General features: G+C 42.4%; 1 protein-coding gene across 1 annotated transcript in view; it reads right to left on the bottom strand.

Annotated features, from left to right (window-relative positions):
• LOC115006009 (thyrotropin-releasing hormone-degrading ectoenzyme-like) overlaps positions 1-13,978 on the bottom strand; it is a 38,424-nt gene that overhangs the window by 23,320 nt on the left and 1,126 nt on the right. The window contains exons 1-2 of the mRNA XM_029428011.1: positions 13,064-13,978; positions 9,412-9,653 (exon numbers count right to left, since the gene is read on the bottom strand). The exon at positions 13,064-13,978 is cut by the window's right edge and continues 1,126 nt beyond it. Of these exons, the coding sequence (XP_029283871.1) occupies positions 9,412-9,653; positions 13,064-13,546 (725 nt within the window). The 5' untranslated portion in view covers positions 13,547-13,978. The remainder of the gene's footprint in view (positions 1-9,411; positions 9,654-13,063) is intronic.

Genomic DNA, 13,978 nt, shown 5'->3' with positions numbered 1-13,978 from the left:
GACGTTCTCCCAGTTCTTCTGGACAATATTTTCTTTACCTAAAAACACACCAAGATATTTAAATCCGTCTGTTGTCCAGGTGAGGCTCTGGGGAAGAACTGGGAGACCGCCACGCCACTCATCGACAGCGAGGGCCTCACTTTTCATCCAATTCACCCTTGCTGCCGATGCTACACTAAAACATCCCTCTGGCTTCTAACAATAACAATAATGTCATCTGCATAAGGTGATAAAACTATTTTGCCATTAAAACCCGGTAAAAACAGACCTTGCAAATTGGAGCGTATTTTTCTGAGAGGTTCAAGAGAGAGCGCATTCCTGACCCCTCTACACACTCTAAAAGGAGCACACAGATTACCATTGAACTTCAGCACACTCTCAACTTCACTGTACAACACCTTGATCTTAGCTATGAAAACAGGGCTGAACCCAAACTTCACCTTCCAGAGGAAGTGCTCAACCCGGTCGAAAGCTTTTTCCTGATCTAGAGAAATCAGACCAGTATTAATGCCCAATGAGCTGGAGACCTCCAAAACATCCCGAATTAGGCATCTAAAGATACATTTTTTGTGCAGTTAAAATCCCCTCCCAAGAATAAAAAATCCTCCGAGGCACAGGCATTTAACTTTTTGTAAAAACAGCTTTCTCTCTGCACCGATTGTTGGAGCGTGTACATTTATAAAAACAGCTGTAAAAAGGTCAAACCTTGCTTTGACTAAAATCAACCTCCCCCTCAATAAAATGCTTGACCTCCAGTGAGACTGGAGTAAAAGACTTGGAGAGAGAAAGCCCACTCCTCCACTAAGAGAAGTGTTGTGGCTTAAAATGACTTCCTCTTCCCACTCTCTCCTCCAGTCTATCTCATTAGAACTGTCGCTGTGCGTCTCTTGTAAAAAAAAAAACATCAATGTGTTTCATTTTATCAGTTTCAAATATTTGAGCTCTTTTTTTCAAAACTCTGGCTCCATTCACATTTAAAACATCCACTCTAAAAGTACCCATAGCAAGTGAGATGTTAAAAGCAAAAATTAAAACAGATGAATTAATCAAGATAGACATCTTCAACGTTTTTTCACTTTTAGCACACGTTTCTTTAACCTAAACACCTCCTGGTCAGTGAAGCAAGACTCCTCTCTTTGGCTCATATGGAGTCTGGCTGAGATATTAAAAAGGGCCAAATCTAGAAAGTATTCCTCCACTTTTACCCCATGTTGATTTTTCGTTTGTAGGAGGAAATTTTGAAAACTTTCAGCCGTATAATATATACTAATATATAATAATTATCACTTAAAGCATTATTTTTTTGTCTCCTGCCTTTTGTTTTACCTCTAATATTGTTACTTCCTCCTCCATCTCTGCCCCATGTCATCTTTTCCACTGTACCATTATTTTGTACTTCACCTGCCTCTCCAATCTCTGTTTTGTTGACCGTTTGCTCTTTTTATCATTTTTTTTACATTTTTTCACCCACTTTACTTTCACCTGCCTCACCCAAAACACTTTCCTCACTTTTCTGTACATCATTAGTACACACACCCTGTGAAACATCACCACCTGCCTCATCCACCAGGTCAGACACAGCAGTGGTGCGGTGCTGCAAGGTTCGCAGAGCCGCCACAGGCCACCGCCAGGGGGGGTCCCCCACCATCACCGCGGCCGAGATCTTCCCCTCAGCAGCAGCCACCTGTCGCTCGACTACAACCGGCGCAGCCATGGATGGCACCGGCGCAGCCGCGGACGGCACCCGTGCTTCCTCGTCAGCTTGGTGAATTCCCCATTTACCATGGCGTCAGACCCCGACCGGCAAGACACCGGCAAGGGAAAACCCCACAAACACCCCAACCACCACACCCAAACTCACCAAAAGTAAAACTAAATCAAACTATCACCAATAAAGTGCAAATTAAATCCCATTATAAAACCAAAAATATTGAAAACGAAAACCCACACTCAGCGTCTCACTCCCACACAAACTCCCAGCATGCACTGCAGAGACAGAGAGACAGAGAGACAGACAGACAGACAGAGAGAGAGACAGAGAGACAGAAAGGACAGACAGAGAGACAGAGAGAGAGAGACAGAGACAGACAGACAGAGAGAGAGACAGAGAGACAGAGAGAGAGAGACAGAGACGGAGAGACAGACAGACAGACAGAGACAGAGAGACAGACAGAGAGAGACAGACAGGACAGACAGAGAGAGAGACAGAGAGAGAGACAGAGACAGACAGACAGACAGAGAGAGAGACAGAGAGACAGAGAGAAAGACAGAGAGAGAGAGAGAGAGAGAGAGAGAGAGAGAGAGACAGAGAGACAGAGAGAGAGAGAATAATGGAGAAAGCCTGAGAGAGAAGAGATAAAGAGAGAATCTATTAGACGAGAGGATGGGTCTGTAACACACACACACACACACACACACACACACACACACACACAACTGCATTAAAGCTCAATAAAACGCCAATATTAACACACACATGTATGTGGGGTGACATCCTGCAGGTTGCCAGCAGTCGCCTAAGTACCACTTGATGTCACAGTAGTCCTGATCAACAACAACGCTGACAGTGTTGCAACCACGATGTGTCAACACACACACACACACTCATGCATGAATTCATGCAGCGACGCTTCGCTTCCCGCACACCAGAAGTGAAAAATGAAAATGACATCATCGCCTGCTGTAATGTTTGCCATTAACTTTGTGCGGAGACACCACAGAAGAAGAGTGAAGGCATATCGAATGACACACACACACACACACACAAACCCCATTCAGATTCAGAGATGTGACTGAATGGAAAACTGTTGAGTCAGGTGCTTTACAGTGTGTGTGTGTGTGTGTGTGTGTGTGTGTGTGTGTGTGTGTGTGTGTGTGTGTGTGTGTGTGTGTGTGTTGCTGCAACTATAGTGTTACACAGGAAGCCGCTGAAGAGGCTGATTCACCATGTTTGCTGTAAAATGTATAATATATGCGACTGGTGGAGGAGGGGTTTACTGATGGAGCGAGGGATGAGAAGGATGTAGGAGACACGATGGGGGAGGAGATGAGAAGGTGAGGAGGTGAGGAGATGAGGAGATGGCAGATGGGAGATGTACTGTACTGTAACTGTAACTGGTGGCACCAACACAACAGCATTTATTATTTTAAGTGACTCCTGATGTCGTCTTTTAAATGTCTCATTGGGTCTTTTCCCTTTTCCACAAAAGCTCTTTAAAGACGTTTGTTTAGCCTCATTGTTGCTTGTGGGCATCATTTTTTTGAAGTAAAGTATCACGTGACTGACGAGCGTCTTGACATGTGTCAAGAGACACAGACGCACAGATAGATGTAGCCGGTGATTTTTCAAAATAAAACCTTTCAAAATAAAATATTTTTTTATTCAATCTTTCTGTGCGGCCCGGTACCAAATGACTCACGGACCGGTACCAGTCCGCGGACCGGTGGTTGGGGACCACTGAGCTAAAGAACCTCCGGACCTGATGCTGAAGTGCTTTAAACTTGCAAGAAGTCAGATTGTACAGAAGTCTACGAGAAAATGTTTCTTCTTCTCGCTTCACCCTGTAACCCTCAGTAACATTTTCCTGATGAGTTTATGTCTCGATCTGTAGTTTCAAGTCTTCTTTATTAAAGCATGGTGTTTTATACATTTTTATTCCTTTTAGCGTGAAATGGACGATAAAGCAGCGTCTGCACCATAAATCTCCACTTCAGTAGCACTTACATACACCAAACTTTCCACTTTCATTCCTCTCTATATTCTGAAGCTTTGTACAGAGGGCTTTGTTCACATGTCACTCACAGCTCATGTTATACCCCTTCGACTCTAGTTTGTCAACAAAAGGAAACCAGAATGTTCAGGTTTGTGTTATGTAAATGTTTGTAAATTAACAGATATTTAATAAGATAATGCTTCATTTGTATATTCAAACATAACATTTTAGAATACTTATAACACAAAAGACTAATTGCCACCGTGTAAGTACCTGGGGAAGAATCATGGGGATATTAAAAGCTCTCCTGTAGCTCTGGAGGTGTACGGTACACGGGGGATTGAGGGGACATATTGACCTGATGGTGACGTTGGCTGGAGAGTCAGAGGAAGACCAAAGTCATTCGGCTTCATCATGAATTTAATGGCAGTCCATCCAATAGTTGTTGAGATATTTCTCTGAGGACTGAAGTGGGCGAACGCTGCCGCCAATGTTAATTTCAGAGTCACATGTGCCTCTCAGGTCCGAACAGTTCCCCCCCCCTCCTCTGTGGGCTCGAGAGAGAGAATGCTTTCATTATATGGACTGACATGTTCTATATGGTCCGACACTCCGTATCGATCTGAAACATCTCAGAGCTGGTGATTAAGAGGAGAAAGGTAGACCTCCATTAAAATGTGGAGCGTGGCCCAAACCTTCGTTAACACTCCCGTCTTTGTTCTCGTCACACCCTGCCTCGTTAGCTCCTCGTTAGCTGTAATTCCTCTCCTCGTTAAAGAAAGGATCCCTGCGAAAACAGCCTCTGTCTTATGAAAAAGTTCCTTTCAGGATCTAAAGGGGGGGGGGGGGGGGGCTCTGCTCGGGTGTTTGGAGGTTTCTTTTAGAAGTCTGGTTCTCTGTAAAGCTCGCAGCCGGAACATTTTATCAACAGGGGGCGATTTTAATGGCACAGGCTTAACAACAAACGCAGCAAGCAGAAGGTGTTGGACGCTGAACGTGTGGGCGTCTCCACCTGCTGTTCTGGTTCAAACCGGTCAACGGGCCGGATGAAGTGAAGGATAGATGAATGAATATTCTCTCCATTTTCATTATGAAACAATCTGCTGATTATTTTCTAGAATAATGGTCGGGTCTATAACATGGAGTCCATCCCAGTTCCTCAAAGTGCGACTTGGGTCCGTCTGAAACCCAAAGATATTCACTTTGATATGAAGCAGAAAGTCTCCATATTCAAGAAGATAAACTGATTTTTGCATGAAAAATGACTTTTTTTTAATGATTATAAAAATAGTATTTTTCTTCTTAATCGTGTTAAACAATCAAATAAAAAAGTTCCCATCATTCTTCAGTTTTAACTCAGTAAAATAAAGTAAATTAAATATATATTGAAGTGCTTTAAACTTGCAAAAGGTCAGATTGTACAGAAGTCTACAAGAAAATGTTCTTCTTCTCTTGATTTATTACCTCAGTAACATTTTCCTGATGATTTTATGTCTCAAGTCTTCTTTATTACAGCAGGAGATTTTTTTATTTTATATATATCAGATTTAATTAAATTTATATATATATAATTTATATTTATTTATTATATATATATCTATATATATATATATATATATCTATATATCTATATATCTATATATATATATATATATATATATATATATATATATATATATATATAAAAAATAAAATAAATATAAATTATATATATATATATATATATATATATATATATATATAATTTAATTAAATCTGATATATATAAAATAAAAATAAAAATATAGTAAATTCTTTTATTGTTATGAATTTCAGTATAAAACTTGAGTCGCCACTTTTGTTGTAAAGGGGTGTGTGTGTGTAATGTGCTCTGACGCTGCAGATTTATCACTACGTGTCCTGCTGTTTCCAGATGTCCGCAGAGATTTAGAGAAGTGAAGAAGAATCATCACACAGCAGACTCTGGGAGAATCACTTTTCATTTATAGGTCGACGAGTTATTTAGAGAAGCTGCTGCTTCAACCACATGAAACGTTATCTTTTGATGCAGATTTAAATGCTTTTTTTATTATTACATTTTAAGCATTTCTGGGCTTTGATTCAAGTATTTATTTTGCTCTTTATGATAAAACCCTCAGACTGGCAATGCTGTGACAAATACCGACGTATACGTTTTCAGCCCAGACACATTCTCCAAGAAACCGACAAGGAACCTGCAGAACGCCACACAGCCGGGAGCCGATGTCAAGGTCAGCAAAATACCAAACAGTCTGTGCGGCTGTAAGATTTAGAGCCGGGAGGTGTTCACATATTTATATCTGACATTTAACACAACAGAAAATAATAAAGTGGATTCATCAGGTATGAAAGTTATTATTCGGAGATAACTTCAGAAACAGCTTCGACTTTAAAACCACTTAGTCGCACTAAAATCAGATTGTAAATAATGATGTGTTTTGATATTTTAATTAATCTCGACTGTGTGGAACATATTGAACCGTCTAATAGACGAGAGAAGAAGAAGAAGTTGATTCTGCATCTTTTGGACTCGATTGTAACTGATGTGAAGAAGCAAACTAAAAACCTTCGTTTCAGAGACCATGAGAGAGTCCAGCATGTGGAGCACAACAACAACACACACACAACACTTTCCTTCATTACATTACTGCACTGATGCGTCCGTTTACATCCTGTTGTGATGTCGTGTGAGCAGCAGGTCAAGGAGACAAACCTACATCACAACCATCTGCAGAAAGATCCTAACTGAGCCTACAGTGTGAAGCTGTGTGTGTGTGTGTGTGTGTGTGTGTGTGTGTGTGTGTGTTAATTAATTCCCCCCTCTTCCCAGCATTTAAGCATTTAAGCCCAGCCTGAGGTTTACAGTAACTCTGGATATTATGCAAATCTCAGTTAAGCGTATGTGTCTAAGTGTGTGTGTGTTAGCATTAGCCACACACCTGCACCAAGCTAATCCTTAAGATAATAGTGACACACACACACACACACACACACACACACACACACACACACACACACACACACATTTTGAGGCTTTTTTCTGAAATCAATTATTAATTTGTGTCACATGTGCTTCTTTGCTTTGCTGTTTAATAATCATATTAACATATTTATGAACAAAAGTCTGGCATCTTTAGAGGGTGTTGTCGTGTACATACACATATATTTTTCTCTCACTTCTACGAGCAGGTAACCGTCATGATTCTTGCAAAACAAAGTTAACACAAAATTGTTTTTCAAATGTCTTCTCTACGAGTCGTCTGTAACCAGGCTTCGATGGGCTGGTCCATTAAACTTCCACCAGCAGGTTGTTGTGTTGTGATGGAGCTCTGCCGTTCCATCAGCTGCCGCATTGATCCAACATTGATCCAAACAGCAGCTACCAGTGAACACGGGACCACTGGAGGTGACAACATACACGTGTGTGATTCAAGTCTTTAAATGTTCTCGTTCGTCAGAAAAACACCTTTTAATTACCTTCCTGGTGAATTATCTCACTTCATTCTTCTTAGTTTATATTATCAAAGGCAAAAACGTACATTTAAGTAAATTGCTATACTTAAACAAGACAAGATATAATGAATGAAAGCTGTATTCATATTTTTGAAGGAAATATCGAGTCGATGTAAATAAGCAGAGTTTCAGTATTTGTAATATTGTCGGATGAGATCCAACAACATTTGAGTCGCTGAATAACTTTTAACCACAACTGTACTTAAATTCATTGATCTTCAAAAAAGGAAAATATGCAGGAGGCAGTTTAAGCCGCTACGCAAGGGTTAATAATCCGCTCCATTTCTACATGTATAACAGGGTCTGTGTCTTTATAATGTCTATGAATTAGCCGTTTGAATAAAGGTGTTTTACCATCGGCCAGAAGAGTGCTTTGGACCTTTTGTCTTCCACAACAACATTTGTCTGAACTTGCGAGCACTCCAGACCTGTTTTTAAGATGCATGTATATCCGAAGTTATGAAAACCAGTCGTCAGAATATCGACTGTCAAGTATTACATATGTATATCCAAAGTTATCGAAACAGGCTGTCAAAATGTCTATTAATGCTCACAAGACTGGTTACTAAACTCATTTTTTTAACTTTACAGGAAAAATCTGCATGTTTTCAGATCGGCGGGTTATTCTCCGGTCTTCTAAGGCTTTAATAGAAAAAGCAGATTCTGCAAAATGTAGAGCGTCGTTCACGCTACAATCTCCTCTGGAAGATCTGCACGTTGGCTCAGAGCGACGCCGAACAACGCTCTTCAACATGGAGGAGCAACAAGAACGTCTTATAAGTGACCGACCTTTATAAAGCTCAGTGTGGAGATGATGGTTCGTCATAAGATGCGACATGTTTGAATTGTTCTCAGTCTTATCTCCAGTAAAAACAAACCTCCATCTCATTTCATCCACTAAATGTTACACATAACAGTATAATCTCAGGTTCACTAATCAGCATTACGTTCTTCCTTTTGCTGACGACACCTTCTTCTATTTCAGAGATTAACAGGCTCTTCTTAATCTGCAGGAAGGTTATGATACAAAAACAATTTGTTGCAGATGAAGTTATTTTTACTCTATAAAGATAATGTTTATATAAAAACACATTTCTCTGCAGCGTTATTTAAGAGGTTTGTTCTTGTTAGAGATGGTGAGAATTCAGTATTCTGGAAATGGGATGTATATGTTCTGCATCTTTCTACAATAGTAATAATAATAATTTAATAATTATTCACATTCAGTAATTATCTTAAATGTAGCATATAATCCAGCGTGATGTTATCTCATGGCCGTATCAGAGCTGTATTGAGTTCCTGCTGATGCATAAAAACATCTTACTGCTGCTACTTCACAATAAAAGTACTCAACTGGGGAAACTTGGGGTGGCTTTTATTGTGAAGCAGCCACAGGAAACTGCTATGCGTCAGGTGTTGCCAAATCAACCAGGACGGAAGTCTTGAGGAATACAACTGTAATGAATCTCATGTTGAAATGTGCCACGTGTGACAGGGTGAGGGCTGATATACTAAACAGATTGATCTGTTTTCATTATAGGATTTTAAAATTAATCTTATATTGAGTCACGTTTCTTTTATCATGCAGTTAGAAAATATCTATAATAAGACATAATATAATATATAATACAAAGAAATGCCTGCGTGTTTAATAACTGAATAAAACTCAGTCATGGTCATGACTTTACTCCATCCAATCACAAGCGAGCCTTTCAGATTTAATCAATTAGCTACGACTTTGTGTTCCTGCAATAAGTGGAACAGACGTTGATACAAAATGTTCTGTCGCCGTGGTAACACGCACGCACACACACACACACCAACTCATGCATGAAGTAATAAATGTATCCGCACACAGTCTGTTTCCCATCAGCACTGTGGGGAAGAAATCGGATGTGGAAACATCTCTGCAGCCGAGGCTTATGGGAAATTCATAAGGAGGGAGTGAGTGGTGTGTGTGTGTGTGTGTGGTTTGATAAGTGGAACACACACACAAACACACAGTCAGCGGTGTGTTTGAGTTAATCAATGTCATGAATGTGAAGCTCTGACCTTTTCGAACCACCTGCTGCTGCAGGAGAAAAGAGTTTGTTTCAGTGTGTGTGTGTGTGTGTGTTTGTGTGCGTGTGTGCGTGTGTGGTGTGTGTGTGTGTGTGTGTGTGTGTACCGTTTCTCTCTCTGCATGATGTACGAGCTCCTGAAGAAGCCGAGCAGCTCGTCCTCGATGGCGGCGTCAAAGCTCATGTTGAGCCGGTAAACTCTCATGGGCTTCAGCTCGCGGTGCAGAACCACCACGTACATCTGACTGGCTGGGTGGTGGAAGTGGCGGTGGATGCGCATGACTCCACCCCCGGGTCTGTTGGCGGGACGACCGCCGCCGCCCTCTGCTGAGACGGATACCCGGTCCACCTGAAGGGAGGAAGAGGAGGAAATAGAATAATTGACACATTTTAAAGAAGTTATTGTGTAATGGTGTTGACTTAGAACAACCTGTAGAGCGATTGGTCCCAGTGCTGCGTTCATTGTTGTGTTTCAGATCATTAAATACACTAAAAACTGTTCACATTTCCGCCAGTTAAAATGAGCCCCTGTGGAGTTAATGACCTCTGGTTGATGTGTGTGTCCATAGTAATGTGCCAATAAAGCTAACAACAGGAACACTGCAAGCTAGCAAACATAGAACCATTCAGGATTAAAAATGTAAAATGTGTCTAATGAGGAAGAAAATGCTTCCAACACGTTCATCAGGCCTCCCATGAACTTAGTATTCAAACACACACTCGCAGACGGCAAACACATGTAGCTGCTGATGTTCATACATCTCTAGTCCACTACCCAGCATGCTCCTGGCTGACGTCCGGTCGCAGGAAGATAAGACTCAGCACAGAGCGCAGGACTCAAAGTGACCAGATGGTGACTGAGGAGAAGAGAAGCACTTCTCATGCAAACCCCCACAGGTGTGATTCCCTCGCAGGTGTGTCCACCCCCACAGGTGTTTCCCCCCCACGTGTTTCCCCCCCACGTGTTTCCCCCCCACAGGTGTTTCCCCCCACAGGTGTGTCCCCCCCACAGGTGTGTCCCCCCCACAGGTGTGTCCCCCCCACAGGTGTGTCCCACTACTTCTCACAGGTAAATGTTGTGCTTTTTACTCCGCTGACAGCTTTAGTTACTTTACAGATTAAGATTTAAGAACATATCAGTTTATGAAATATGATTTCTGCAGATTAAACTATCCAGCAGTAAACACAGGGAAGTTCAAATGTGCTCGCCCTCCAGCAGCTGCCACACTGAAAGGTTGCTTACATGTTAAATATAAATATAATAATATTCCAATAATATGCTGTATGTATTGTATGACTAGTCTCGCAACAAATACTTGTACTGTAAGTATTATGAGTATTTTGTATATTATTTCTGCACTGACGAGGCACATCGATGCGTCAGTAACTCATCTCCTATTTGATTGTTTCCCAGTTTCTCCTGTTTGATGCTCATTGCCAGCAAATTTGACCCTAAAATGTTCTGAGTATCACAATATTAATACGCTGTAAAAGAACCCGCAGACTGGCAACGCAAAGCACTAAAATAATGGTAATTGAATGAATCCTTATTAGAAGTCGTCATTAAGCAGAAACGCAGCGCTTGCCAGTGGAAGCACCCTCTCTGATGAGCAGCAGTGCATGATGGGAACATGCCCGGCAACAGTAGGAACCATTAGGAAGGTTCTGGGTCTCTTTGTTGTCACACATGAGCGCCCCTCAGCCAATCAAACGAGTGTGTGCGTCTGTATCCGCCTGTGTGAGTCTGTGCTTTGATGAATGAACTGATCGATACGAGCAGAGAGCCTGCTGACGCAGAGAGGAAACGTTGGAGATTAAAAGGATGTTTTTCAAGGGTTTTCTGGTGAGTCAGCGAACGCAGCGTGATGCCTTCAAATGCTCCACTCGACCGAAATGCTTTTTAATTGTGTTTGTTTGTTAATTGGTTTGATTTCTCAGCTCAACTCGTCACCGATGATGTTAAAGTGAATCTGAATTAACGTCTGCGTCGATCATCAGCTGAGAGCCGCCAAGTTTTATGTTCCTCGACTGAAACTTGTGTGCGTGGAGTGAAGCGTAAGAGCTGACGATGAGTTGGGCTCTGCAGGGTTTGTAGTTCATGTCATAAAACAAACACTGACTCCTTTTTCTTCTTTAGTTTTGTTGAATGTTGAATTCATTTTGCACTCGTGACATTTATTTGACATTCCTTGCAGCAGTATTCTTTCCTCTGCTCTTCCTGCCAGCAGCTTGTATTTTTATCCACATTTGTGTTTCCTTTACAAAAGGTAATTGTCATGCACTGATACCTTAGGAGACCTGCCTGGCGCCCAACAACACCTCCTAATTCACAGCGTGCTCACAAACAAACACAGACGGGGCTGCAGGGTTTTTAATTGGCTTCTGCCCAAATTAGACAGATTTATCCTCCTCTCACATTAGCCGAGATGACCGCCCTGAAGAACCCTGTTGCTCAGGCGTTTCTCTGAGGCTTTAAAAGAGATGGGCTGAAACGGCAACTTTGATGGTTAATTAGCCTCGTTGAGAAAATCTCTGAGGCCAAATCCGGAAATAAAACATTGTTTGTTGGAGAGCGGCTTGTTTCCCAACACAGAAGCTCTCCGCATGCAAACGAGAAGCTTCGTTTGAATGTTGTCAAACTGGAGCGATGGACTCGTCTCTGAAACGGGGTCAGGTGTACAGCAGGTGTGCCAATGAGTTCACCTGCTGAAAGCAGTGCATCCTGGGATTACTGGTTGGGGGACGGAGAGTCAGGTGGTGTTGGGAAGCAACGATCCAACACCTGAGCACCAACCTTTCAAAACATCTGCACGTCGCACTAAAGAATACTTCATCTTCTACACCGATTACATTTCAACGTCTTAACTATACTTTATACTTTATGTTGTATTTGTAACTCACAAATGTATAAAACTAACTTCTCAGTGTTTACCGGGCCAAATCCCCCGTGTGTACACAACAAATAAGAAAATCTAATATGAAGAAATCTGTTCAAGTACAGTCCTGCCCCCCAGGGATGAGAGTCCTGCTCCCCAGGGATGAACCCTTTTCTGAAGCACTACCCTCATAAAGGAGAATTACTTTGTGTCGCGCTCATGTGAAGCTCAACTGTGGCGACACTTGACACGTCGACCTGAAACACAAAGACTGAGAAAGCTTTGCAGGTTTTAGCAGTGTCGCTTTGACAGATGACTTGCACAAGGACGCCTCTTCCTCTTCCTCTTCCTCTATCTTCACAAGAAAAAAGTATCCAGTACCAACGGTGGTCATCTGTTCTGAGCATCTATTCAACCAATATCATCGATGCAAAGTGAAAACATCGAAACAAACCATCTGTAAGATGCACCAGGCACGTCCGTCTTATAGTAATGAAATAGTATATATATATATATATATATATATATATATAGTAATGAAATAGTATATATATATATATATATATATATATATATATATATATATATATATATATATATATATATATATATATATATATATATATATAGTAATGAAATTGTGATATTCTTGTAAGGTGATATAAAAGTAACTGATTGTGTTAAATTGATGATATTTCACATCGATCGCAGGACCCTGTGTTGAATCACACTTTAGTACATCAGCAGATATTGTGTTATGAAACAACCTCCATGCATCTTGCCTGAATATATTTCCTGAAGAAATGTGTCGGACATATTAATACATCTGTTCTCGAAGATAATTCATGTGTACAAGAGATTTCTGCCCTACAGGCCACCGTACCTCAAGGCGGTCGGTGTGCAGCACGATGAATCGGGTGGCGTTGATGCACTCCAGCTCGATGCTGACCTCGCCGGAGAAGGTGAAGTTGTCCATGTAGACGACGAGCCGCAGGTCGTAGTGCCGCGGCCTCACCGAGCCCGGCAGCCTCAAGTTCCTCCAGGGCTGGACCCCCTCCTCATCCCCCCTCTCCCCTCTGCTGCCGTTCAGCTTTGCGGACCCTCCGGAGCCTCGGGAGCCCGACTCCCCCGTCGCTCCCTCGCGATCTCGTCCGCCGCACTCCTCGAAGCGCACGCTGAGCACCACGGCCACCGCCGTGACGATGATGAGGGTGAGGATGGAGAGAGCGAAACCCAGCACCAGACGCTTGTGCACCGTGATGTGGCGCTCAGTGGTTCGAGGCCGGACCACCACTGTCTCTGCCCACTGGTCCGACAGGCCGCGGCCATTCCGCATGGCACCCGGGCTGCTGTCGTTTAGTCCCATTTAGCTAAAAGTGTCAGTCCAACAGCGAAGAAACGTCCTCAAGCTTCAGGGTCAGAAACAGGTTTGGATTCAGAAGAACATTCATTTATGCTCAGGTCAGTTCGCAGACGAAGTGAAGAAGAGACGTTCAAGCGTTTTGATCGTCCAGAAGCGTCCTGAAGCGTCCTGAAGCGTCCTGAAGCGTCCTGAAGCGTCCTGAAGCGTCCTGAAGCGTCCTGAAGCGTCCTGAAGCGTCCTGAAGCGTCCTGAAGCGTGCAGCTGAAGCTCCAGCAGCAGTGAAACCTCTGAAGCCCTGAACTCTGTTAGGAACGTCCTTCAGCTTTGGCTCCAGGTAGAATATCAACACTGCGGCACGTCTTACATTTCAGGCAACAAAACTGACAAACCAGAAAAGATGAGACGGTCGTGTGCGTTTTGGTTTTGCGGTGAGGG

This window comes from Cottoperca gobio, unplaced genomic scaffold (genome assembly GCF_900634415.1).
Source record: "Cottoperca gobio unplaced genomic scaffold, fCotGob3.1 fCotGob3_42arrow_ctg1, whole genome shotgun sequence".
Classification (NCBI taxonomy): Eukaryota; Metazoa; Chordata; class Actinopteri; order Perciformes; family Bovichtidae; genus Cottoperca; species Cottoperca gobio.
The sequence above is the reverse complement of the archived record's forward strand: the minus strand, read 5'-3'. Positions and strand labels throughout refer to the sequence as shown.